At 48.1% G+C, this 27,027-nt stretch overlaps 1 protein-coding gene across 1 annotated transcript in view; it reads left to right on the forward strand.

Annotated features, from left to right (window-relative positions):
- SLC24A3 (solute carrier family 24 member 3) overlaps positions 1-27,027 on the forward strand; it is a 517,777-nt gene that overhangs the window by 270,820 nt on the left and 219,930 nt on the right. Inside the window, exon 3 of the mRNA XM_012810546.1 lies at positions 25,267-25,343. Within this exon, the coding sequence (XP_012666000.1) occupies positions 25,267-25,343 (77 nt within the window). The remainder of the gene's footprint in view (positions 1-25,266; positions 25,344-27,027) is intronic.

Here is a 27,027-nt window from a genome sequence, read left to right on the forward strand (position 1 = left end):
CTTTTAATTGGAGAATACAATGAAAGGTTCACTGATTTTGAGCATCATAACATCACACTTGAATTAACATTTCAGCCTCATCGAGTTGATATCACCAAGATACCTGAAAAACTACAAATGGAATTGAGTGAACTCTCAGTAAATGACATTTTAAAGTCATCATTTGATGCTAAGAAAGATCCAATTTGAAATATGGAAAAATGCAGCAGAATACCCAAGCTTTCAGCAACATGCCCAGAAAATGCTATCTTGCTTTTCAATCACTTATTGCTGCAAACCTACATTCTCCTACCTAACCCAAATTAAGATGACAACAAATGACTTGATGCCCATGTAGAAGATCAGCTGAACCGGGGGACCACCATGCTGCAACCAAATGTTTAAATGCTTTCCAACCAAAAGCAGACTCAACAAAGTTATTAAAAGTTCAGTTAAAATTAACAAATAGTTTTCATTTTTTGAAATTATTAAGTACATAGTAAGATTTTTACAAAATAATGTTCATTTATAAATATATCTAATTGCAGTTTCTTGAATGCAGCCTTATTTGATTACAGCTAAATTAATGTGGCCTTCCAACATGAAAAATGTCCCCACCCCCAGCTGGCCTAGTGAATAGCTCCCAGGTCGGGAGAACAGAGTGAGTCTGATCTGGGATAAGAGGAATTAGATGTTGGCAGGACAACTGGGAGAGTTTCCAAGGGGCTCCCTGGAGAGTTAGAAAGTTAGGTCAGCCTTTAGCTGCACACAGAGAGAGCACAGGGAGCCTTTGCTGGGTGACCAGGTGACCTCACACAGGAACCTCTTCTCTGGCTGGGGGCGGGGACTTTTGCCATTTGACCTCTGCCCACAGGGTCTCCTTTGAGCTCTGAACCCATAGTCTTGGGCTCTAGACCTAGCAGACACCTCCTCCTGGAAAGCTAGAGACTCTTCAAATGCCACACATCCTAATTGACTTCTTGATCTGTCCTTCAGACCTGGCCTTCCTCCTGGGCTCCCAGTTTCAGCAATTCTTTCACCCCCCTGGGGTGCACTGTGGCCTGAGTCACAGCTCCCCTCCAGTGTCTCTGCACACAGCAACCGAAGGGTCCTTCAGCAAATTAAACCTCATTGTGCACCTCACTTTAAAAATGCCCAAATGGCTCAGCACCTGTGGCTCAAGTGGCTAAGGCGCCAGCCACATACACCTAAGGTGGTGGGTTCGAATTCAGCCCAGACCCGCCAAATAACAATAATGGCTGCAACCAAAAAATAGCCGGGCGTTGTGGCGGGCGCCTGTGGTCCGAGCTACTTGGGAGGCTGAGGCAGGAGACTCGCTTGAGCCCAGGAGTTGGAGGTTGCTGTGAGCAGTGAAGCCATGGCACTCTACCCAGGGTGACAGCTTGAGGCTCTGTCTCAAAAAAAATAAATAAAAAATGCCCAAATGGCTTCCTGCTGCCCTAAGGGTAGAGACCAACCCTTCTTACCTGGCCCTCCCAGCCTACCTGGCCCCTCCAGCCTCCTTCTGCACCTCACCTCCTCTCCCGCGTCACCAGTCCTCTGCCCTCACTCTCCTTCTCCAATTGTGTCAACAACAGGTCCCTCCCTCCCCCAGGCTTCTCTGGGCTTTTCCTGTTCCTGGGATGGTGATCCCCCACTTACCCCTGCTGTTGTCCAACCTCCTTGCCTCTCTGCTAGACTGTGGGAATTATAGCCCTCCTTTCTCAGGCTTTTAGCATCCTAGGTTCTCATCATAGTTGGGACTTTGTATTTATTAGGGAAGTTAAATCACCACTCACTTACTTCCTGGCTACACAGGAATCTCTCCATATCCCCAGTACCAAGCAATTGGCAGGCACAAAACAAGTCTCATTGGAATGAACAAATGAATGATTGGTTGAATGAATGAAGCAAGCTTGGGATAGGCTCACTTCCATTCCCATTTGAGAATTGTTCTTGCTTCTGTGAAGACCGAACCTATACCTTGCTAAAGTGTTCTGGACAGTGGGACTCCTTCTGCAGAGATACATCCTCCAGTCCCTGATCTGGTGGATCTCAGGGACAGACTTGGGCAGGCCTTGAAGACACTCCAAGCACATGGCTCAGCCAGTAGGAGGCTCTACAACTGTGGGCACTCAATTCAGTCAGAGAGTTTATGATTCCACATAAAGACCAGCTCAGCAGGTGGGAAGGGCTGAGTCAGAGCGATACACCATGGTATTGCTGTGGCCTGTCCCTGTCGACATGGTGTGGCCCACACGGCCTTCTGGCTGAGCCAACATGTCAACTCCTGTCTCCACACCAGGCATCTACACTCTTGAGCAATAAATAACCTACTGATAACTAGCTTGTTTCCTTGTAATTAATGACTACTAAGGCCAGGCAAACTGGGTCCAGTGATCGGTCTAATGCATTGATCAAACTGTCCCACTGACCACAGACTCCAGAAGGCAGCTGCACTTCTGCCTTCACCAGTAATTCTTCTCGGGCCCACCCCATGGAAGTTGACATTTAACTAACAATAGCTCCTAACATTTTTGCCTATCTTTCCAACACAGTGGGGAAAGGGACAAAAAAAAAGAGATATTTGCAATTGAAACAAATGGAAAATACATTTTGGAAGCAGCCAATTTAGGCCAGTGGACACAGAATTTGGCTAACCCATTTCAGTGGTTGTAAGGTTGTGGAGTAGTTGTGCTATGTATGTTTTAACCAAACCTAAATTTAGGGTTTAGAGTATTTGGCAAGATCTTAAAGGTAGGTGGCATTTTTACCAGCTGTCCCAGTTGTTTTTCATGCCCTGAAGTGAAGTGATGTCCCCAGTGCCCAAAGGAGCTGCCTCCTTTGCTGTGGACATCAGAGTCACAGCCATTGTGAGCAGGAGGAAAGCTGGGGGGCCCACATAGCCAGGAGGCTCCACCACATGCCCCGGGGACTGACCAGGCATGACCACTCAGCTCTGGAAGGGGCTACCATGCCAACAGCCCAGTTGCTAACAACTGTGGGACCCATCGGGCTCTGTTTCTGGTTTCTTCTTGGGTCACATTAGAAGGGAAAGACCCAGAGACCAGAGAGAGTTGAAGAAGCTAAGAACTGATTCTGGGATGGGCTTGAATATCTGAGAGAGGCTTCCAGAAACTAAGGTCTGGCTGGTGTTTAAAAGTTACCTGGAAATAAAATGGTATTAAAACTTACTGAAAAAAACCCAGAAATTCCACTTTGGGGCAAATATTTGAAAGAATTGAAAGCAGGGTCTTGAAGTGATGTCTGTACCTGGGTGTTCATAGCAGCACTAGTCACAATAGCCAAGAGATAGGAGGATCTCCGGTGCCCACCCGTGAAGGGTAAACACCACGTAATAGTCTAAATATCCCTTATGCTAAATGTTTGGAACTAGAAGTGTGTCAGATTTTGGATTGTGGACAATTTGCCTGTGCATAGTGAGATATCTTGGGGATAGAACCCAAGTCTGAACATGAAATTCATTCATGTTTTTTATGAATGAATGTTTTCTCTTATACACAGAGCTGGAAGGTAATTTTGCACAATCTTTTTATAATTTTGTGCGTGAAACAAAGCTTTGTATTTTAACTGTGACCGATCACATGAAGTCAGAAATTTCCACTCGTGGCATCATTTTGGTGGTCAAAAAGGAGATGTAGCCACACTCAGGTTCTGGCTCTGCCACAGAGCCCTGCCCCTTTCGGTGGTGGCTAGAGGTGCAGACCCTGGGGCCAGTCAAACCTGGGATTGAGCTCTGGTGTCACATCCTCTAGACAGTTATTTAAATGTCCAATCCTCAGTTTTTTTCATCTATCAGATAGAGATAATAAAAGACCTTCTTCATAAAAGAGTTTGAAAGATCTGTTAGGTGAACGTGGAGCATTGAGTATCCCCTGATAACCTTTCTTTGGCATCTCACATCGAACCAAGTGCTCAGAACACAGAGATGCTGATAGAAGCCTCCTGAGTTCAACTGATGCCTCTTGTGTGATCTGAAGGGTTCAGAGGCTGGGGGCACAGGGCCATCAGTGCTCATTTCCTTCCAGGAGCACAAGGAGGCCTCTCTGTTTTCTTACCACCTTCATCTCATTCTTTTCCCTTCATAGTTCATTGGTTTCATTTTCATCAGTCCTTTTTCCTCACTTCTCTTTGACTAAATCTGACTGGTTCTACTTGCACCAGAATTGGGGGGCTTGGCGTAATAACAGTGATGACAACAGTAGCACTTTACAAATTCCAAAGCAAAATACCTGCTGCCTGATTTGGTGGATGAGGAAACTAAGGCTCAGAGGAGGCATATGGCTCATTTTTGCTCCCCAAGCTAATGCACATTTGGTGGACCCCAAGTGGCCTGGAGAACTGAACCCCAAGTGTTACACAATGACATCAATAATAGAAGACTTCTCGAAATGCCATCGGGAGTCAGTCACAGCCCCTAAACCTCACCAGTTGCTGTGGGCTGAGAAGGGGCAGACAGAGGTCTGTGCCCACGCCAACTGCCCTGGGAACTGCACACTCAATTCTAGACATATTTGCTGATCCCCAAAACACTAATGCCACTTGGAGGTCTTGAAACTCATCCCAAGCCTTCTTAGAATGACATTTCTTTGTGTTTAGCTGCTGCTTCAATTTTATTAACAAATTCTCTTCAGAGTTTTATCTTGTTTTTTCAAACAACAAAAATGAGTCCATGAGTCCATACGTGTGTGTTGTTTTCTTCTTCAAATGTGGACCGAAGTAGGAGATGCGTCAGTGGCCATCTCTGCAGGTTTATGTCACCACATCCTGAACAGACCCAGACTGATGGTGACGGTCAAGAGACTTCCTTCTGCTGTACTAGAGAATTAGCACATCCTGGGTAGAGTGGCTGCTACTATTTCCTCGGACATCTCTCTCCCTGTCACACCAAATCACAGGACCTCAGCCAGGGCACAGTTCCCTCAGCTGAGCCAAGAAGGGGGCCAAAGGCAGGTGCTCTGCAGCCAGGACGTGGCCCTCGCATCCCAGCTCTGCCTGCTCCCTGCTCCCTTCTGAGGACTGACCCCCTTCTTCCTGACATGAGCTCTTCAAGACTTGAGCCGACAAGCTAGGAAGGTGATACCAGAAAATAAAACAAAAACAGAGCAGTCTTCATTAGAGAACATCTCGTGTGGGGTTGTGTTCCTCTTCAGAACAAGAGAAAGACCTAAGGAATTTCCTTGTTCCATGAGGAAGTGATAATGGGAGCCTGGGCCCGCCCAGCCTATCAACCTCCTGAGGAAGAGGACACCCTGGGACTCCAGACTCTCCCTGACAGATGCCACCAGGAGACGCTTCATGGAATTCTCATTTCAGAAGTTTATGTAGATGACTTGAATTGGAAAATTGGCCAACCTAAATTTCCTCCTAGTTACCAAATCAAGTGTCTTTTATCTAACATGCTTGGGATCAGAAGCATTTTGAATTTTGGATTTGGGTATATTGACATACCTATAATGAGGTATCTTGGGGATGGAACCCAGTCTAAGCATGAAATTCATTTGTTTCATATGTACCTTATATACATAGCCTAAAGGTAATTTTTTATTGTTTGGGATTCATCGAGGGAACAAAGAATTATTCTATGCTGATTACATTTGTTAGATAAAGTCTCTCTTATAACTGTGCCCCCCCAAGAGGTGTGCCATATACCGTGACCCCCACCCCCTCTCTCCTCCCCTCTCCCTGCTCCCCCATCCCCTACCCACCTTGTATTAGCTCATTTACTCCCTTCATATTAGAATTGGCTACATTGGATTGTTGCTTCTTCATTCTTGTGATGCTTTACTATGAAGACTGTGTTCCACTTCCATCCAGGTTAGTAGAAAGGATGTAAAGTCTCCATCTTTTTTAATGGCTGAATAGTATTCCATGATGTACATACACCACAGCTTGTTAATCCATTCCTGGACTGGTGGGCATTTAGGCTGTTTCCACATTTTGGTGATTGTAAATTGAGCTGTGATAAATAGTCTAATGCAAATGTCTTTATGATAAAAGGATATTTTTCCTTCTGGATATTTTAAATAATATAAGAAAAGTATCACTCTTTCAGCTACTAAGATGACATCATGTTGGTGTTCAGAAAGTTTTAGATTTTGGAACATTTTGGATTAAGAATACTTAACCCGTAGTTTATTGAAGCTGTACTTACTGAGACGGATCACAGGACAGAAACCTGGGTACTTTCTAGTTACCTCTCTTCCTTCTCTACACTCAGGAAAGGAAAGCTGCCCTTAGAATTTCTGGGGAAGGTGTAATTCATACATCCACAACTTCTGCTGCCTGTACTAGGCACAGTCCTGTGGTAAGACAGAGGACTACCAGTGTCACAGTCCTAGTCACAGGGACTGATGAATACACTGGTCCCCTTACTTGTTTGCCATATCCACATAGTCCCTGGAAAATTATATTCTTTATATGTTTCCTAAACTCACTTTTGAAAAATGTTTGTTTGTTTTTAAAAGTGCTTTAATATCTCCTCCATAAATAAACATGGATATTTTTATAATAGCAGTAAAATAACCTTTATATAAAGATTTAAATTGCAAAAGCTTGCTGCCATATCTAACACCATCTCATGCATCCTAGAAGCCCAGCACGTCCCCTCCAGGACTCCCATACAGAGACAGCTATTCGATCATACAATGGGATTTCAGTATCCCGACAGTTTGGGGAGCAGGGAAGAGTATGGTGTTTCTAATCTTTCCAATGACATTATATACATCCAACTGTTGGCGTCTGACTCTAAGCATGGAATTATTTCTGGACCTTGAGGTAGTTTATGATGCCAGTGTGTAGCTCCCTGAATTAAATGGTTGGTCTGTCCTCGTTGCCATGGTGACAGGAATCAGCACAAGCCAACCGGGTGACCAGCTGGATGTGGAAGCATTGCAGGTGTGAGCCTGTCCTTTGTCAGCCATCTCACTGACTGTCACTCCCATCTCCCTGGGCTGCCCCATAAGCAGTTACCGTCTTAGATCCCCTCTCTGGCGTCTCTGTTGGGAAGGCTGAAGACTGTGAGACCTGGCCTAGTGCGCACACCTTGGAAGATGCACATGATACAGTCATGGTTACAAAAACAAAGTAAGAAAGAGAAGCAGGCAGGGCCAATGTTGCCTGTTTGCTTACAGATGAGCAAGGCACTTGTATGGAGTCGATGCTCCAGAATTCTTGTTGAACAAGTGAATGGATAAGCCAAGTGTGTGATAATCATGTGTCTTCTCCTTCTACCAGCATTTTCCATACTCTTAGGACCCAGTTGAGGATAAAAGGGCAGAGTAGTCGGGAAATGTGAAGAGCTCATGGGATGTAAGGGGGTGGATGTGAGAGTGGGGGCTGGGTAAGAGGAAATTTGGACCCTTTCTTGGGATAAGAGGACAGATCAGAAAGTGAGAACACTGGGGGGGGGGGTCAAGATCTGAGTTAGGGGTGTGGGTGTAAGTTAGGGACCAGGGGTGAGTGAGGCTGCACCTCTCAAACCCACTGCCCTGAGAGAATGGCTCAGCCCTCCACACCTCGCAACACTGGCTTTCTAGGGGCGTGCTCAGGCAGACAGTGCTGCTGCTGGCCTCTGCGGCTCCTCGGAGGCCTGCTTCGGAGGAAAATGCTCTCTCAGGCATGCTAGCTGCACGCTGTATCTCTTGGCTTGAGTTCCTTGGCTGAGCTTGGTGCATTCCAAGTCAAAATAGCTCACGCTCCTTCCAGGCGGGACCTAGCAGGCTCCCCAGGGCCTGGGGCATATAGATCTGTGTGGAAGGAGAGGGTTTATGGTGATGAGCTTGCTGAGTGCAGGCATCTCTCTGCACTGTGCAGGCCTTCATGTGACCAGCAGAGATGCACCCCTCTTATCTGCATACCGAGGCCCTGGGCTTGCCCATCTGCAGTCCCTGACCACCCAAACCAATCACGTAGGTGGAAAACATTTAATTGTTTTTTGTCTTTGTGATGAAAGAGAGCAAAATCTCTCTCCAGAAGTCAAAGTGGAAGTTTTTCAGCAGAGAAGTTCTGCAGTAAACTGGCCCAGACCCTCAGAGGTACAAAATTAGCTGAGGAAAGCTTTGCAAACACAAAGCTTTGGGGCGTCTCAACAAGGATGCCAGGTTCCGTCCAGGCTCATTGCTTTCCAAGTGATGGAATCATCTGGGAAATAAACTTATTATTAAAATATAAAACATTTCCAGAATCCCTCTTCAAACTTCAAAGGGAGATTTGGGTGGGGGAAGGAAATCCTACTCAATTTTAACTATTGCAGGGATGTTTAGGGCAGGGGCAGGGCACATTATTTCCTGCTACTTAATCCCAGTTTGGTTCTGGACTGTCAAGCAATTTCCAGGGCACATGGCCTGACCGTAGCTTTCCCTGGCCCAGGGTTTAGCTCAGGACAGAGAGAGCTACCAGCAGTGGCCCACCTCTGGGCTGCCGAGACTGAGAGGGATTAAAAGAGTCAAGGCTTGCTTGGTTGCTTCTCAGTGGTCAGGGGGTCTCACCTCTAGTGCCTCATGCACACTTTATTTTTATTTTTTAGTCTTTTTTTTTTATTTGATCATAACTGTGTACATTACTGCATTTATGGGGTACAATGTGCTGACTCTATATACAATCTAGAATGTTCACATCAAATCAACATATCATTCACCTCACTTATTCAATTGTTGTGTTTAGACATATATACTCTGTTGTTAATATATTTGACATGTACATTTACAATATACACAGTAGGTGAGGTCCAACCGATACCCTCCCTCCACCAAAATCTCAAAACTACAGATGTTGGCAGGCATGTGGTGAGACAGGAACACTTCTGCACTGCTGGTGGGATTGCAAACTAACACATCCCTTCTGGAAAGAAGTTTGGAGAACACTTAAGGAACTAGAAGTAGACCTGCCATTCAATCCTGCAGTTCCTCTACTAGGTATATATCCAGACAACCAAAAATAGCTCTACAACAAAGACATTTGCACAAGAATGTTTACTGCAACCCAATTCATAATTGCCAAGTCTTGGAAGCAGCCTAAGTACCCATTGACCCATGAATGGATTAACAAACTGTGGTATATGTATACCATGGAATATTATGCAGCCATAAAAAAAGATGGAGACTTCACCTCTTTTATGTTTACGTAGATGGGGGTGGATCATATTCTTCTTAGTAAAGTATCTTAAAGAATGCAAAAAAGTACTCAATGTACTCAGTACTCTTATGAAATCAATATATAACCACCCACACTTTCATACGAAAGATGAAGCACATTTTACATTTCAAAGAGCTAGCCTGCTCCTTGGAAGACGTGGAGGAGAAGCCAACCAAGAGGACAATGTGGGGTGGGTCCCTGAGACATATTGTTGTGCAGGTGACTCACTGGTGGAGAGTTTGCAGGAGAAGACCAGGGAGAGAAACAGGGTCAGACAGGAGGCCTCTGCTGCAGGCCTCTGCCTCTGCCTGGCACACAGAGACATAGGGTGTCCGTGGTAGCCCAGACAGCCTGCTGGCATGGCTGGCCTTTGTTCCCTAGTGTTAGCTGCTGTTCTCAGAGGGAGGACTCAGGCATTTCCAAGTGAAGTAACACACACTGACCAAGGGCAACTCTCCAGAGAAGAATGAGCCCCAAGCAGGGAACATTCACAGGACCCTGTGTGGGGCTGATCAGCCCAGTGCAGGGTTCCCTGAAGGCCCCCACAGCCTGAGGGGTATGACGTCCTGGGGTTGTCCTGGACTTCACTCTGGCCTGGCTGTACATGCTCTGGTCACCTTAACAAGGAAGCAGCATTCATGTGTCTGTGAGGCTCACTTTCCTCTCCAGGCCACACACCTTAGCAGATTTTAGACATGTTTTATGGAGAGAGAGGGAGAGGGTAGAGATGTAGTGAAGGTAGCTTGTGAGAACACCCTCCCCGCTACAGAGCACCGCCAGCCAGGGACGGAGCCACTTAGCTATTCAGCTGGGCTTGTTATTATAAAATATGAGGGCATAAAAAGAACTGATTTCATTCATTTTATGGCAGTGCAGTTTCCCCCAGGAAAGGCTGGGCTGGCCAGAACTCGTGTGTGGTCCCTACCTTTTGTGTGGAAGAGATTTTCAAGACTCGGTTCCCCTGGCCATGCCCAGCCTTGCTCCCACCGTCCCCTGGGCTTCCTGTCTTTCCTCTCACATTTCCCTTTCTGATATTTGGAAACGGTGACCAAAAAATTACAGTCTTTTCCATTCTCAAACCCAAGTTGCCATTTCCTTCCATTCCATTTGGTTCTAATATCCAAATCCTCCACAAGGCTGGGCCAGGCGTGCAGTTGTCACCTGAGTCTGTTTCTACTTGCGACAGACCCAGACAGGACCACACATTCTCTTCTGTTTGGCTCTTTGGACCTGAGCTTCCTGGTAAAAACAAGACCCCCCCAAAAAAATGATGTGATGGGAGAACACAGAAATATCTGGAACGTGTTCAAGATCAGGGAGGACACTGTGAGAAGACGAACTCCCTGAACCTCGCAGCTCAGACAAGTCGGACGTGCCTTTGGGACACCCCTGGCTCCCTTGGGCTGGCACAGGGAATGGAAACTTTGGTCCTGGGTAGTTGTTTCTGCGGCTTCTCCATCCACTTCTCCCTGCTCACCCTCTCCTCACTGACAGTTTTCCAGAGCAATTCTGTTCTAGCATTCATCCATCCATCCATTCTTCACCACCCGCCAGCCAGTCCCCAGTGCAGCAGGGCCCAGGAAAGTGCTCTTGCCCTGAGCAGAGCTGGCCGATCCCTCGGGAGCTAACTGGGGGCTGGGAGAGATGCCATGGCATGCGTCGCTCACTTGGGACCCGTTATTCGTTAAGGAAGAGGTGCTGTGCCCTGGCCCAGGGATGTGGGAGCGAGTTGCCCACCACCTACCTCCTGCCCATGCTTGTGTGGTCTGGATCCCAGTCTCTATGGCGATTCAGTGCAGGATTCTGTGGGGGTGCTCTGTTGTGGCAGAGGCAGCATTTGCATGGTTCGTGGGTGAGCCTGGGCTCCTAGAGGCTGTGTGGCATGAGCACTCCTATGAAAGAGACTGAACAGTGCGCTACCTGGAAACCCTGGCTGGAGAGTGCACCGCTGGGCAGGGGAGGGAGGCTGGGGAAGGTGCAGCACCAAGGGGGAACAGCAGCTCACCAAGCCCGGGCCCTGGGACCCAGAGTGAGCAAAGTGGTGAAGGTGTCTGCAGTGAGGCAGGCAGAGGCCTGATAGTGACCACCTCTGTCCCATTCTAGCAATATTCAAGGTGTCTACGGTGAGGCGGGCAGAGGCCTGATAGCGACCCACTCTGTCCCATTCTAGCAACGTTCAAGGTGTCTACGGTGAGGCGGGCAGAGGCACAATAGTGACCCACTCTGTCCCATTCTAGCAACGTTCAGAGGAGCTGACAGGAGCAATTGAGGGCCCCAGGCCCGTTCTTCCCCGGAGTCTGAGCCTCCCTCCTGGGCGCCTTCACAAGCCCTTATCCCAGCTCTGCCTGGATCCTGTGGGTTCCAACACACCAAGCAGACATTGGGGTGCGATCCCGCACAGACATGGTGCAGTCCACAGCAAGCAGACGTGGGCAGGATCCCATGGCATTAAATGTGGAAAGGGTTACAAAGGGCCCTGAGGCAGAGACAAAGTTACTGCAAACGTGCCAGCATGCTTTGTACCATGATGTATGTCGGGCAACAGCAGAATCTGAGTCAACTTCTGCTCATTCTTAGCCTATGACAAGTGTCAAGACACAAGGTGACATTCCTAGCACTTAAATAAGGAAGAATATCGAACCAGTCCCTTTTTGGGTGGAAAGAGCTAGCACTATTCTAGGAAGGTCTGAATAGAGAAATGTTTACCACAGACCTGCTGCGTCCTCCAGATCGTGTCTCTCCAGCCCGAGGGGTTAGTGAACGGCTAATCAGGAAGTTGCCGCTATGAATCTGTGGTCCCATGTGGGTTCTAACGTACCCCGGAATGTAATGCAGTTCCACATGGCCTTCCAAACTCTACATGTAGTCATTTATTTGGGAAAAAATAAAGTTAGGATTTGCACAAGCCTGGGGGAAACGTGAGCTAAGCTGTGTCTGATGTCACTCCTGAGAGCCGCCGTGGTGAGGAAGAAGAGGCACTTGACTTAGACGATGAGGCAGGTGGACCTCTTGCTTTATGATCTGGGCCTCCACGTCCTACTCTGTGAAGGGCAGAATTTCAGCACTGTCATGAGCATCGGGAAGGATCATGTAAGTGGAACAATGACACGTTAACACACTGACAGCTGCTACTGTGTCCACTGGACACCGTGGCAGCTTGTTGAAGGAGATGAATCAGAACACCCAATCTGCCTGCTCCTTCCTGCCTCCACATCTGTGACTCTGCCTCCCTCTCCACTTGGGTGTCCCCTCACAGCTCTGTAAACCCAGCCCTCCCGCAAGACCCCCCTGTAGCCTGACTCATCATGGGCAGGGTCTCCTCACTGCACTGGCGCATGCAGACACTTTCCTCCCTGAAAGCACTTGCCACGCACTGATGTGAATAGCTGTACATTGGTTATAGCTATAGGTATCATTTTGGCTAGAGATAAGTAGTGGCAGGTTGCACCTGCTAACATAGCCATAGCAAGATCTCCAGGACCACACACTCCTCTAGAATCTTGTCCCATTCCCACCCAAAACCAAGAGTAGAGTCTACTCCTCCTCCCCTTGAGACTGGCCAGGCCTTTGTCACTGCCCTAACTGGCAGGAGGCAGTGGAGATGTTCTGTGTGACCCACAGTTGGTCTTAGAAGGCCCTGTGGCTCCCGCCTGGCTCTGTCCATGCACACACACACAGCTCTGAGCCACTGTGAGAAGCCCCATGCTGAGGAGACCACATGACAGAGCAGCCCAGGAGCCCCTGCTGTCCCCGCCCCGGGTGTTTGGGTGTCCCCGGCCCAGGGGCCAGACAGCGGTGAGCATTTCAGCCTTCACATATCTCCAGGTCCAACCAGTGTGTGACTGCAGCTGTGTGAGCAGCCAGGTAAAGACCACCTGCCTGAGCCCAGTCACGCCCTAAAAAGGTGAGACATCATAATAAAGTGCCACTGTTACCTTAAACCCCTGTGTTCCAGGATGGCTGTTATGCAGATACATATGTAACATACATATTTATATAACATACGTGCGTACCGTCGTGATTCTGGCTGCTTTAACCAAGTACCACATGGGTTTACAAGCAACAGAAATGTACTTCTCACAGCTCTGGAAGCTGGAGCCTGAGATCAGGCTGCTGCCTGGTCCAGTTTGCCCAGGGCCCTCCTCTGGTGGTAGACCTCCAACTTCTCCTTGTATTTCCACAAGAGATACAATCGAGCAGGGAGCAAATGCCCCCTTGACTCTCATAAGGAAACTAATTCCATTCACAGGGCCCCCCTCCTAATCACCTCCTGGATGCCTCATCTCCTAATGCTGTCATGTTGGAGATTAAGATTTCAACAGCTGAGTTTCAGGGGCATAAACATGCAGTCCATCACACATCCACGCTGATTTCCTTACATGCATGTGCATGGGTGTTGTATACATGCATAGCTAGGGAACATACGTGTTTGAGGATATATCCCACCTTCCGTCATCCTCCGACTTGTACTTTTGCATGTGTGTGCTTGAATTTGACTTCCCTAACTGGGCCAAGACCATTCTGTGGACTCCCCATCAGTCTCCATCAAATTAAGAAAACACGTGTGCACATCTGTGTCCTGGAAGAGCTGATTATAGGATGTGACTGTGATCATAAAGCAGAGTCACTTTTAGTGTGTGACTCTTTCAAAGGAGTCTTGTATGCAGGAAAGAATCATTTACCTGAAATCGTTGAGAATAAGCCACTTGATTTGCTTCTGTGCCAGAGACCCAGGGACAGAGAGCTCTGGCCAGCCCTCCCCACTGCAGGGCCGAACAGTGGTCTCTGCAGGGCCACCGGCTGGGCCTGTCTCCAGGTTCAAGAGCCCCAGGGTATTTGTTGCTTCCTCCTTCAGATTCAAAGGCAGCTCTTCTGCTCTCTCCTCAGCTCAGTGTTACCTAGGAGATCAGAGATTTTTATGAGCTAGGTTTGACAGGCTGAGCATATTTATTTGAGCTACACAAGAAAAGTTAAACATTGGAATCACTCAGAATATAATGATATTTGTATAAAAAATTATCTCAAACATCACAAGTTTCATTTTTAAAAGAATTTATTTTAGTAGATTTTTCTCCATAAGTCTATTGGAAATGTCCTGAAATTCAGGGTTATACAGTGTATGAAAAAAGATCAAAGGAAGTAATGATGTTCAATATTTCCTATTTGTTGAAAGTTTGCCAAGTTGTTTTGCCCTTAACCCCACCCACAGCATGAACGGCTCGGCGTGCCAGGGTCCCCAGCTCCTTTACATACCTGCACACCAGTCCTTGGATAGTAGGGCTGGGGAGGAGGAATTGTTTTCTTTGATTAGCCTTTTACTCAGGTGGGCCAGAGATTTGTCCTGCTTCATGACAGGAAACATGTTATTTGCATCTGGCTTCTCTGATGTCATGACCAAGGTTATTACATCATAGGGTCGATGTTACAGCCATGGCCTTTGCATTTTTCTGTCTCCATACAATGATGTTGATTACCTTGCGGGTTTATTTTAGTATGTTTTAACTCTAGCCAATGCTGCAATGAAATATGAACACATAGAAAGACACAAGATAGGCAGGGACACAAACGCTGTAAGTTCTAAGGAGGACCAGGAGGTAACAGGGACTTATAATAGAGCATGGTATTGAGTTTGGATACAAGAACAAAGTAAAACTTTTCCTTCTTCCTTTGTGTAAGCATTTTCTTTTTACTTGGACTAAAAAACTATAGTTTTATGGTTTATTTATTATTTTGGTCCTAAATAACTCAAAAATTAAGTAGCACTTTCCTGTTCTTTTTCTTTAAAAAAAAAATCAGATGTTAATACTTTCATGCGCTTTATGTAATGGGCAGACTTGGTGGAAAGTTTTGTTTGCTGCCTACCTTCCCTTCCTCTCTGTGAAGCTTCACAAATTTGTCTGGACTTGAAAAGTATTTATTAAACACCTCTCTTCTGTTTCTGTGGATTTCATTTTGCTGACTTCACATGGGACGTCAAAATCTAACACTTAGGAAGAGGAAACATGTAAGAGATTCTCCAGATTCCAGAAGAAAGTGGAAGGCAGCTGCACTCCCTCGTCTGACACTGGCTTCCAGTATCATTTGCCTCTGAACACACACACTTACTTCTGAACCTTAGGACATCACCTGTCAGAGACAGTACAACTGTTTGGATGCCTGTTTGGAATGAATTGACCTTGGGAGCTTATACTTGAGGGCTTTGGAAGGCAAGAGTGTGTCTTCCCATAATCCCCTGCTGTTCTGAATGCTCTTTCTGTCCCATCTTTGTCTCACCCATGTAGGTTGGTACAATTAGGTCACCTCCCAAACTTCCCATCCTATCTTTCCAGCCCATCCCTCGACCTTTACGTTCCCTAAGTTGTTATTTGCCACCAGGCCACACAGAAACTCAAGGCTACATTAGTTCCATAGAGGACTTAAAGGACCTAAAAGCAAGTTCTGGAAATCTGTAATGTGAATTTGTTTTACTGTCAATGATCTGCTGGAGGGTAGGGTGTAGAATATATTCTAGAGCAAAGTGAATAAAGCAAGCAGAGACTGGAGGAAATATGAAAGCACGCTGGGTGAGGGCCGTACAAGTTGGCTTTTCTCCTCTGAGAAGTCCCCTGTAGGTGCAGCCCAGGGGGAGGGGTGGGGCAAAGCCTACACAGAAAGCAGCAGTCTAATTGGGTTGGGATGTCTGAGAACAGATAAAAATTAGGGTGGATCTCAGAATGGAAGGAGCTACAGAGGAGCTACCTAAAATCTGCATATAAATTTCCCTCAGACCCTTGAAATGTGTGTGCTTAGACTCTGGGCAGCCCAGGGAAAAACAATAGCTGAAAGGCTGAAAGTGGCTATGTCAGCAGCTGCCTGGGGCGAGGCAGACAAACCGAGGAGGTCAAGTTAAAGGGGCTTGATAAACAGCTCAGATTTTCCACTGAAATCTTACAAGGTCCACATCCTGGGACTAAGGGCACAATCAAAATAGACTGTTATTAGAATATGGCCTAAAATTATCACAAGAGATGACCCTCTAGTAATTCAGCCAAAGCCTATATTCTAAAATTAGATCAAATGAAATGATTGCAGGAATTGCTCTTAGCAGGACCATGGAATTCTCAGTTATTCTTTCATTTTAGGACTTTGTCAGCTTAGGGAAATAAGCACACATGTCCCCATTCTCATTCCTGTGACCATGGTAGGCATTGTCAGTCGATCAAGATGCTCTACCACCCAGAGTCCCATCCAGTCAGTCATTACTAATCAACTGAAGAACCTGAGATGAGAGCTGGTTAATCCCTGAAATTAACAATCATGAGATAACATCATGGGGAAATAAAATGAGCAGGTTTTAGAAGGGGAAGCAGAGGGAAGTTTTAGTGCTTTTCACCAAATCTGTCTGTGCCGATAGTACACTAACAGATACTTCTAGCTCAGAAATTCAATGAGTTTACATGAAAAAAAGTTACTGATTTTGAAGCTTCTGGATACTTAGTGTGGACACTTCATCATTTATAAAATAAATGCTTAAAGAGTAAAAACGTTTAGTGGAGATTCCTATAGGGAATTGGTGCATTCAGAAAGAACTATTTCAGGTGCATTTTTCTATGAAAGTTTTGTGCAGTGTCATCCTTTCCAAGGGTGCTGAGGAGGAACGGGCATTCCGTCTAATCGCCGTGGGTCCTCTCGAGAATTACTGAGTGGGTTCTGTTGTGGACAGCAGCTTGTCTGAATTTCTCTAGATCAGTAAGCAGACATAGGGATCAGATCCTAGGCCATCCACCCACACTTTCTGTCTTGACACTGGCACCAAGAGACATTTTGAAAAACAAAGGAGTCCAAGAGGGCATAAGTGCTGAGCACCACAAGGACATTTATCGTTTAATATTTCATTTTCTTTCATGAGAATTCATTAGCCCTGGGAATCCCACGTGACTAACAAATGCAAGTCACAGACTTTGACCCTCAGAAAGGCCTCATATGTGCTGCCATGTCTGCGGCCTGAGAATAATTATTCATGAGATCTCTGTATTTTCTACAGTAGCTGCTGGCTCAGACACAGCAGCACCAATGCCGTGGGTTTTTTATTATTGATAAAGAAATATGTTTCTAGTTCATCAGATTACATTTCAGTGCTCTGCCAGGCCAAAAGTCTATGTAACTAATGATTAGGGTTCTTTTGTTCCAAAGAATGTCAGTTCACTTCCAGGAGAGAAGCTTGTGGGATGATTGTTTAAAATCTCCTGCCAATATGAACATGAGGAAAAGAGATCCAGAGTCAAAACCGAGGAGCTTCTCATGGTGCTGAGTCCACTTTAGCATCACGAGCAGGGAGCAGAGGCAGTTTCCCAACCGTGTTCAGGAAGAGGAGGTTCCGTGATGCCTTCTGCATCACAATTCCACTGAAAATTGCCCATAGAAACTACTACTACTGCTATTGAGTCAAAAACTCACCTGAATGTGAACGAACTCTTCCTTTTCTGGACAAAAATCTCATCTTTGTTGAAATAGAGAGATGCAAACATGCAAAACTCCTGACCCCTTCATCTAAAAACGTGGGTTTGTCAGAGTAGGCGCTGGGGCAGACTCAAGTACAAGTAGCTTGTTTTGGAGAAAAGGAAGTGGGGTAATGGATTTGGGAAGTGAAACAGTCTGACAAAGAAGGGTAGGCAGGAAACTGATGGTGTGTTATAAAGCCAGTTATTACTGTGAGCAAGGAGAGCTTGGTTCTGCTGGGAGCTCTAGCAGCACAGAATGCATCTTAGAATTACAGCATCCAAATGGTGAGGCAGCTGGGGCATTTATGCACCCACTTTTCGTCAGACTTTGGTTGATAGATTCTCCTGGGAGAAAGAAGGAAATTAATTCTCCAGCATATCCAGCTCTTCAGAGACAGGGAAAAGCACCCTTTCTCAGCTTTGGAGAAAGCCCTCAGTCAAAGAGGAGCTGGCAAGTGCTTAGCACAAAAGCAATAGGGTCCAGGACTGTGGTTAGGCCACTGATGTGTTGGGAAACACCTCCATCCATGTTTCTCCCTCTCCATTATCTAATAAATTAAAGACAAAAAGAGCAGTCAGGTGCTATTGCCTCTGCAGGGAGAAATAGGGTAGCGTCAAGAACCCCATTTCTTGACACAGTCCCCAAGAGGCCAGCCAGCCGTACTGTGCAAGGATACCTCATCATGAGAAGGTCACTGGGATGAGAGCCTGGTGTCCTGGGGGCTGCACTGGCCTGGATTCCTTTTCTCCAGCGAGTGAAATAAGCTGGGCTTATTATGTGTATTGGTCTTCCTCCTGGGCTGCTCTGTTTGACTGCTACATGGTGAATATTCCAAAAGGGTGTGATTGTCCCTACTGAATTTTTTTTTTTTCAAACAAAGCAGAAAATACTCTCCAACCCTGCAAACCTCTGTTTAGACTCATCAAACTCCAGCCCTGTGAAAGCAGCCAGGAGAGAGGAGCGGGCACTGATTGCCGTTGCCTTGGTAAGGGGAGCCCACTGTATTCAGGGCACCATGGTTTCCATGGGAACGCACTGCTCGCTTTTGCAGGCCCCCCGGGGGTGGGCAGGATGTTCTGAAAGGAAAATTGGGAGGAAGAAGGAGAGGAGCAGGTAGAGACTTTGAGGACCTTGGAGGCATTTGGAGGAAACCCTCAGCTGGAGGAGGCGGCTCCATCCTCCCTGCACCTGTAACTCTCCCAGTGTGCCACCTGGGCCGTGAGGCCCCTGAGGCCCCAGCAGGAACCAGTCCCTTAGAGGCACAGCCGTTCATGAAGCTCCCGTGGACTAAACACTAACCAGGGAAACAGACTGCAAGGCAAGGCAGATGGGAATTGGCAATAGCTGTACTTCAACACCGGGACCAGACGACAGTACACTCTCTACCAGGTCAGGCAAGCTCTCATCACTATTGTAAGTGATGATGGTGATGGATAGCCCAGGAAGCATGGTGGTAGGTGTTTCTGGTACACTGTCTACATTCTTAACAGCAACCCTGCGAGGATGGCCACACACCCATCTACAGATGGAGAAATGGGTGCCGCCGGGTACAGGAAGGCGCTGGGATTGGGCTTGTTTCCCCACCGTGGGCTCTTGTGCAAAATCTAACTGACTCTCTCCCCCCGAGGAAAATGTTGTCCCCAAAGATGGCAGCATCCTAGCTCAAACCTGAAGAAATGCCCCAAGTTCTTCTGGACTTGGATTGACACCCAAACAAGAGGGTGTCAGCCCTGGCCACTGGATATGCCAGAGGTGCTGGAGGCCTCACGCTGCCTCACCCCTCGTTCTACAGACATGGACCCTGAGGCCAAGCGGCAGCTGGCAGAGCCCTCCAGTCCAGTGTGCCATTCTGTCTGCAGACACTTTTCCTGGAAAAGAGCATATCACCTGCTCTATAGCCCCACAGCCCACATGCGTGTGCAAGACACAGGTGTGTCACCAGACAGTTTATGCAGCCTCTGGGAAGTAAGCTCAGCTGCTCTTGCAGCTCTTTCCTTGAACCATTAGACCAACTGGCCAAAGTGGACTTGCTCTGTCCCTGGGCTGTGTCCAAGGTCTCTTCTCTTCAGAGCTCTTCATCCCATGGACACTTACTAGGCATCTGCTATGAGTGCTACACTGTACTGCCTGCTTGGACCTGAGGGAGGAGGAACCTCAGAGTCCATTTCTCAGATGATCAAAAGGCAAACTGAGGTGTAGAGAGCTAAAGCAACAGGTGGGCATGACTAAAGACCACATATAGGGGTGCTGGGACTGAGCCCCACATTTCCAGATTCCCAGCTGAGTTCACATGCCTTGACTCTGGGCCTGTTCCTTTCTTAGGAAGAATAAACGCCAGCAGAATGAAGAGCTTTGTAACCATGACAAGCAACCCTGAGTGAAATGGCAACATGTGTGTTGGAGGGCTGTGTACAACCCTCCAACACACATGCCAGGGCCGACAGAGGTAAATAAAAAGCGTAGGAACCTTTCAAACAGAGCTGCTGCCCAGTGGGTCTCTGGCAATGGGGCTCTTCCCAATTCACTTCTCTGCTGCTGGAGTCATCTGGCAGTGTGCCCTTTGCAAATGAATTGAAGAAACTTCTAATGTGGTAGAATCTAATGGTGACTATAAGAACGTGTTTCTATCTAGCTAGCGAGAGTAGCAGTCTTAATATTTGGGCCCTGCCATGCTACGTTGAGAATGCAAGTCTCATCACAATTTATTCTGACTTCATGGCTGGGCAGTGCCTTCTGTCGGCCTCCTCCACTTCCTTCCCAGCTGCAGTGTGCTGTGGCCAGTCATGCATGTATTGGATATGGCCCATAATTTTCACACAAGGAAGCCTGGGAGATGCTGTGGGCTGAATGTTTGTGGCCCTCCCCAAGTTCATATGTTGAAGTCCTAAGCCCCAAAGTGATGGTATTTGGAGATGGAAGCCTTGGGAGATTATTATAAGACTAGATGAGGTGATGAGGGTGGGCCCCCCAAATAGGATAAGTGCCCTTATGAAATGAGTAAGAGCCCAGAGTTCACTCTCACTCTGATGTGTGAAGATCCTATGAGATGGTGGCCATCTGTACACCAGGAGGAGAGCCCTCACCAGAACCAGCCATGCTGCGCTCTGACCTTGGACTTCACACCAGAATTGTGAGACATGGATGTCTGTTGCTCAAGCCACCCAGATGGTGGAGTTCTGTCACAGCAGGCTGTGGCAGACACTGGCATAGCCACACCCAGACTTGCAGATGGCTTTCTTGACATATCACCTGTGACTCTGTCTAGGACCTTCTGTGGCCTCAGGAACATGCTTGGCTTGGCCAATGCAGAACTGAGTAGAAGTGTGAAGAGGTCAGTGCCTTGGGGACATAACCCTCGCAGTTATGGATGGACATCATGCACAGTCTCCTGCTCCTGACCCTGCCAGAGACAACTCTGAGGCACGTTTTACTGTATCTCCCAGCAAGTTTGAGCTGTGGAATCAGCTTCTATCCCACCCTGCTTCACTTCTGCACTCCACTCCTGATGCCTTCTGGGACCTCTGATGGGAGACTCACCTCATGGAGGGTGGCAGCCCCCCACTCAATTTTTAGATGTAATCTCTTCCTATAACTTCTTTTTTTTTTTTTTTAAAGATAATGCATACATAAGAAGGAAAGTAAAATATATGTACTATTTTTTCAAGTTGTGCATCAGTGTTTGGAACCGTTTTTCCAGTTCAGTCATCAGTCTGATACATGTTTTCTGAGAGGAACTGGAATGAATAAGTGGTCAGGGTGGGTGGATGTCAGGTGAAGCTGATTGGGAACACGTCCAACCTGGCCGTTCTTTCCACATGAGTATTAACCACCAAATAGGAATTTTTTGGTTATTCTTTTGTGTGTGTGGTTTCATAACTTTATTTGATGTATCTGCCAATCACCAGTTAGTTCTCATCCACATCGTCTGTAGATTTTTTAAAGAGGTAACAGGTACATAGGTGACCAAAGTATAGAGCTTATTTGGTGAGTCTTCATCTCCATTGCGTTTTCTGGACAACCACATACAGACAGGGTATAGGCCAGTCCTTATGCCTGTGGCCCAGACAGCTTTGCTGAGCTGAGCATCATTGCCCACATCTGGAGTCGCCATCTCCTTAAGGGCAAATTCCTGCATCTCTTTGAGTGCCCAAGGGGCACACTTCTTAAAGCCCACTCCAAAGACATGCTTGTGCATGTTGATGGTGTGTTCTCAGGTCACCACCTGCTTGGTGGCAGAAGGGCCCTTCTTCTTCTGGCCTCCCTTCTTTGTGGGAGCCAATCTACAGGGCTCAAGTTGGAAAAAGTTGGTTGTTCTTAAAGAAAATTGATTTGAAATCATTTGCGGGGCTCTCTTGTGCCTCCTTAGCCCCCCACACCTCCCTCCTCCATCACAGCTACTGACCCACTGCACTCACCCCAGCAGGATGCCCCCAGTGCTGGCTGCTGCTTTTGCAGACCCTGGCACCGGCTGCACAGGAACAGTGGCTGCCATCACCCCCACAGAGTCTTCACACTTTCTCGTGGTCAGTCGTGGCTTCTGATGGGGGAGGCATCTTTAATTGAGGGCCAGGAGCTACTGACTGATGACGGATCAGGGACCAGGCCCTGGAGACCAGACCAAGGTGGGGTCCCTGCCATGCCCCCCACTCCCTGAAGAGTAGGAGGAAGGTCTGTGGGCCTCAGAGGAGAAAGGAGGACCCTGGACAATCCCCTGTGGTGCCTCCTCCACCCACACCCGCTCCTGCTCCCACTCGGTCCTCAGTGGCTTTCCCAAGACGTGGCCAGCCATTTGGTCCTACCCAGCCTGGGCACAGACTCCTGCAGGCCAAGGTGCGGGCCAGGCCTGGAAACCTCTGAGCAGACACTCGTCCGTCAGACGGGAGATCTGCGGGATCCCGTGTTCACTGTCACTCCCTCATCCCATTGCAGTTTGTTGAGTATCAAGAGGATTTACAATCAAAACATCTGGGTTCAGAAGTCAAGTCCCTCACCCACCGACACAGCATCTTCGTGCAGCTATGGCACTCCCTGACGCTCCAGAGCTCTGGAGGGAAGTGCAGAGAGGGGCAGCAGGGAGTTGGCGCTGGGTCCCCCTTGTCCCTTACAGCCACATCGCTGGTCACAGAAGAAGCCTGCAGGGAGGAGGAAAAGGAAAGCCACTGCCACCCCTCACTTCCGGCACACATCAGCTGCGCAGCTCCCACGCGAGCCTCCTTTCCTGGTCCTGTCCCAGGGACTGCTGCCTGGTCTCCTGTGGGTGCAGCTGTTGTGCTCAGTAACCTACCAGGCATCACACCTCTGCTCTCCAGCTCTGGGGCTGGAGAAGGGGGAGAGCGGTGCCTTGTCAACTCTGGGACTGGCCAGGGCTAGAAAGCCCTGAGGCAGCTGCACCAAGCAAGAGACGCAGAGATACAAGCCTCCACGTCCCCTCCAGGGGCGGGCAGTGGAATGCAGGTCAGATCAGACCTTCTTTTTGGAGGAAGTCAGAAGAAAAAAGAGGGCAGAGGGCATGTGAGGTGGCACATCCACGCCATAGGGTGGGGACCGGATTTGCTGGGTGTGTGGCCCCGTGGGGCAACTTTCTAGCTGTGGTGTCCTCATGTACAGTACCAAATCTTCTCTGCCCCTTGGGTTCCTCATCTAAAAACGTGAATAGCTTTGTGAAGATAAAACAGGGTCATGGGGGTGAAGTACAAGGCACAGCACCTGTTGGGGCAGGTGTATATGAACGTGGGCTGGATCGCCTGCCCTCTGCCCCTCACACTCATTTCCAGATCATCTCCCTGTTTTGGTCCCCCAGGGGACCTCCTCTCAGACTCACTAATCAGAGGGACTGAGTGCAGGCTGGTCAGAACAATCTCAGCTTAGAGAACATGTGGGTGATCAAGTCATCCCTGCTTTCCTCATCTCTTCTTTTTGTGTGTGTCTAAAGGATCACCCAGAATTAATGAGTGAAGGTCTGCACATGCACAGATGAGCCTTTCTCTTTTAAAAGAGATTGATTCTCAGTCATTGAGGTTCACTGACATATAAAAAGTACATATGCTTCACATATACACCTTGATCTTGGGAGGTAGGTGCATGTCATCATATTCCAGCTAATCGTACATCTGTCACCTCTCCATAGTTACTGTGTGTGTGTGTGTGTGTGTGTGTGTATGGGTGTGTGGTGAGAAGATTTAGATCTATGCTCCATGAAGTCTCCCGTCTATAACTGGAGTATGGACTCCCATTCCTCGCTGTACATTAGGTGAGCCTGCTTCATAGTCTAGCTGTTTCCTCCATCTGGCCCGTATACCCCGTGGCTCTGACCCAAAACCTGCACGACGCCTTCCCCCAGTGCTGCCTTGCAAGCAGAGAGCAGAGCCTTTTTGAGGAGTAGGCCATGGCTTGCGTTGGGCAAATCTACTGGCCACCCAGGGGTCCCCCACGTCCCATGGATTAGGGTCTGGTGTCCTCGGCCCTCATCCATCCATCTGTCAGCACCGTTGTCTTGGACTCTTCTCCCTTCCTGGTCTGACTGTCTCCCTCACTCCAGGCATCCTGTAGTTGCCCCCCAAATAAACTGGGTACTCCCAAGTCCTAAGGTGAGAGTCTGCTTGAAGGGGGACCCAAAACGAGACAAGTGGCAAGGAGGTGCCACTTTTCCTATCGTCACCATCAGCTGGTTATGGTTTCCCTAAGGACCTCTGGAGAAAGCCTTGGAGATGTCACCAGGCTCCAAGGGAAAGGCAGCTCTGCCAGCTAGTGATGTCTGCTGAGGCAGGACTGGGGCTGAGGGTGGCATGTGCTGATCCCTGCAGCACCTGGTGGCACATTTTTCTCTAGAGAAGGGAGCCATAGATTCCCACTGGGGGGACAACAGGAGGCTTTGCCAAGAAGCAGAGAAGTGAGGACCTGGCTATAGAGGTCCATTGTGTTTTATGAGAGGCAGAGAGAGGGGCAGTTAGGGGTGGGACCACATGGGACTACCAGTTCACAGACCCTGGCTTTCGCCCCATGGTGTGAGAGGTGTGGGAGTGGCCTGGTGCTGACAGTCCAGTTCAGCAGCAAATAGAAATCAAGTTAGAAAGGTGGACAGGGGAGAGGACGGGCTGTTGTAGTGGCTCTCTCCCAAGCCCTGGCAGGCAAAGCAGAAAAGGACAGAAGCTGGCTGAAGGCCGGCTTTGAGCCGCAGACCCCTTTGGTGACCCAGGGAAGGCCTGCAGGCCCCAGCTCAGAAAAACCTTTTTCAAAGCATACATGCAGATGGAAACTGACTATACTGAAATGAAGCTAGCAACAAAATAAAGTTGGCAAATATTAGCAGATTTGCAAGTTAGTCTCTCATGAACAGCTGAGGTCACAGGTGGTGACCTGGAACTCACTGAAGCCTGGTCTGAGAGCCTCACGAGTATGATGGATGATGTGTCGGGGAAGTTTCCATGGGCAGCTGAGTCCGAGTCTGCTAACACTGCTGTGTCACCTCCATTCTGAACTGAAGGAAACACTGAATTCTGGGTAGAGTTTGGTGAACTTAAGGCTGTAGTGTTTTTTCCTCATCCAGGTTTGTGGGCCCAGATTAAAACCAGGGCTGGAGATGCTGCCCTAGACCCGCAGCACTGAAAACGTTGTCATCTATACTGAGTTGTTTTTTTCTCTGTTCTTTAGCCCTGCATGAGTTCCCCAAGGACATCTTCACCAACGAGGACAGAAGACAAGGCGCCGTGGTCCTCCACGTGCTCTGCGTAAGTACCCTCTCCCGCCTCTGCCTGTGGGTCTGCAGGGCAGGCCTGGAGGAGGCAGGGGACAGCGGAGGGCCCCCAGAGGAGTCTCCCTGCCCTCCTGTTCATGCACCTGGGGAGCGTCCTCCAAGCCCATCTCCGAATGGATCTTCATTATAGAGCACAGGTTCCTCAGCAGGAAGACGTCTGTTTTGCATTCTTGCTGTCATGAGTGCCCGAAGGGTGGTCTCCAAGTGTAGCTGTCCACTATCCCTTCTCGTCACCTGCCTGGAGAGCCGTTCTTTCTTTCTTTCTTTCTTTTTTAACAGTGTGCTGTTTTTATATACAATTTGAAATATTTTCATCAACTGGTTAACATAGCCTTCATGTCCTTTTCTTAGTTATTGTGTTAAGACACTTATATTCTACATTTAGAGAGATTCACATGTACCCTTATAAGATGAACCATAGGCGTGATCCCACCAATCACCCTCCCTTCACCCATCCTCCCCCCACCCCTCCCCTCTCTCTCCCCTACTCCCATGTTCATGCGCTAAAATTGGGTTATAGCTTTCCTATGAAAGCTATAAATTAGTTTCATAGTAGGGTGGAATACATTGGATACTTCTTCCATTCTTGAGATACTTTGCTAAGAAGAATATTTTCCAACTCCATCATTGTAAACATGAAGGAGGTAAAGTCTCCATCCTTCTTTAGGGCTGCACGAATGGATCAAATAATTGTGGTATATGTACACCATGGAATACTATGGAGAGCCTTTCCTAAGCAGCCTCTCTAAAATGCTGTGACAGCCCCTCATCCTGCTTGGTCTCTCTTCATGCGGCCTGTCCTGTGTAACAGACACACCTGATAACAGCTCTCTGCTCCTTAGTCACTGGCCTCACTCACACATCAGCCCTTTGCGGGCAGGGACTTTGTTCCGCACCTGACCTCACTCCCAGACCCTCTCTCAGCCCATGGTAGGGGCACAGCATTGGTTGAGTTAATGGTTAAGTGTCATGGCAGCCAACAGCGTCTGGCATATAGTAGGTGACCAGGAAAGACTTGTTCCCTTCCTTTCTCTTCCCACCTCTTAATGTCCCCCCATGGTCCTAGCATCTTCCTGACCCGGTAGGTCTTTGATTTGCCTTATGCCCACCTGGAGGTGTGGGGAGGATGTGTCCAAGGAGCAGTTGGCTGTGGAGCCCGAAAGGTCCAGGCTAAAATCTGGACTAGGTGACGTCCCTGCTTCCCCATCTCTGTGGCATCCCCTCTCCTCTTGAATACTCAATTACCTAGAGTGAAACAGACTCCTTCAATTAGCAGTGTGCCCAGGCAGTGTTTAAGATTGCTCATGGGTTGTGTGAGCAGAGCATTCAGAAAGGCCACGGTGGCAATGCTGCTCCTGGAGGTCTGTGGCCTTGGAGGGGCTGACGCAGACGGCTGGAGCTGGAGCACTGGGCTCCCAGGTCTGATGCCTGCGCTGGGTTGGCTGAAGGACTGGTTTAGCTGGGACTGTCAGCCAGAGCACCAAGGTGGCTTCTTCAGTGCAGCAGCCTCAGACATCTGGACTTCCACTGGGCACTTAGAGGAGGAGGAAGGCACTGTCTTATGTCAGTGGCCTTGGAAGTCCCATGGCATCACTTCTGCCATACTCTACTGCAGTCAGCAGCCCACTGTGATTCTCAGTCCATACCTGGAGAAGATC

The sequence above is a fragment of the Otolemur garnettii genome, unplaced genomic scaffold, assembly GCF_000181295.1.
Source record: "Otolemur garnettii isolate 467f Iridium unplaced genomic scaffold, OtoGar3 scaffold00136, whole genome shotgun sequence".
Taxonomy (NCBI): Eukaryota; Metazoa; Chordata; class Mammalia; order Primates; family Galagidae; genus Otolemur; species Otolemur garnettii.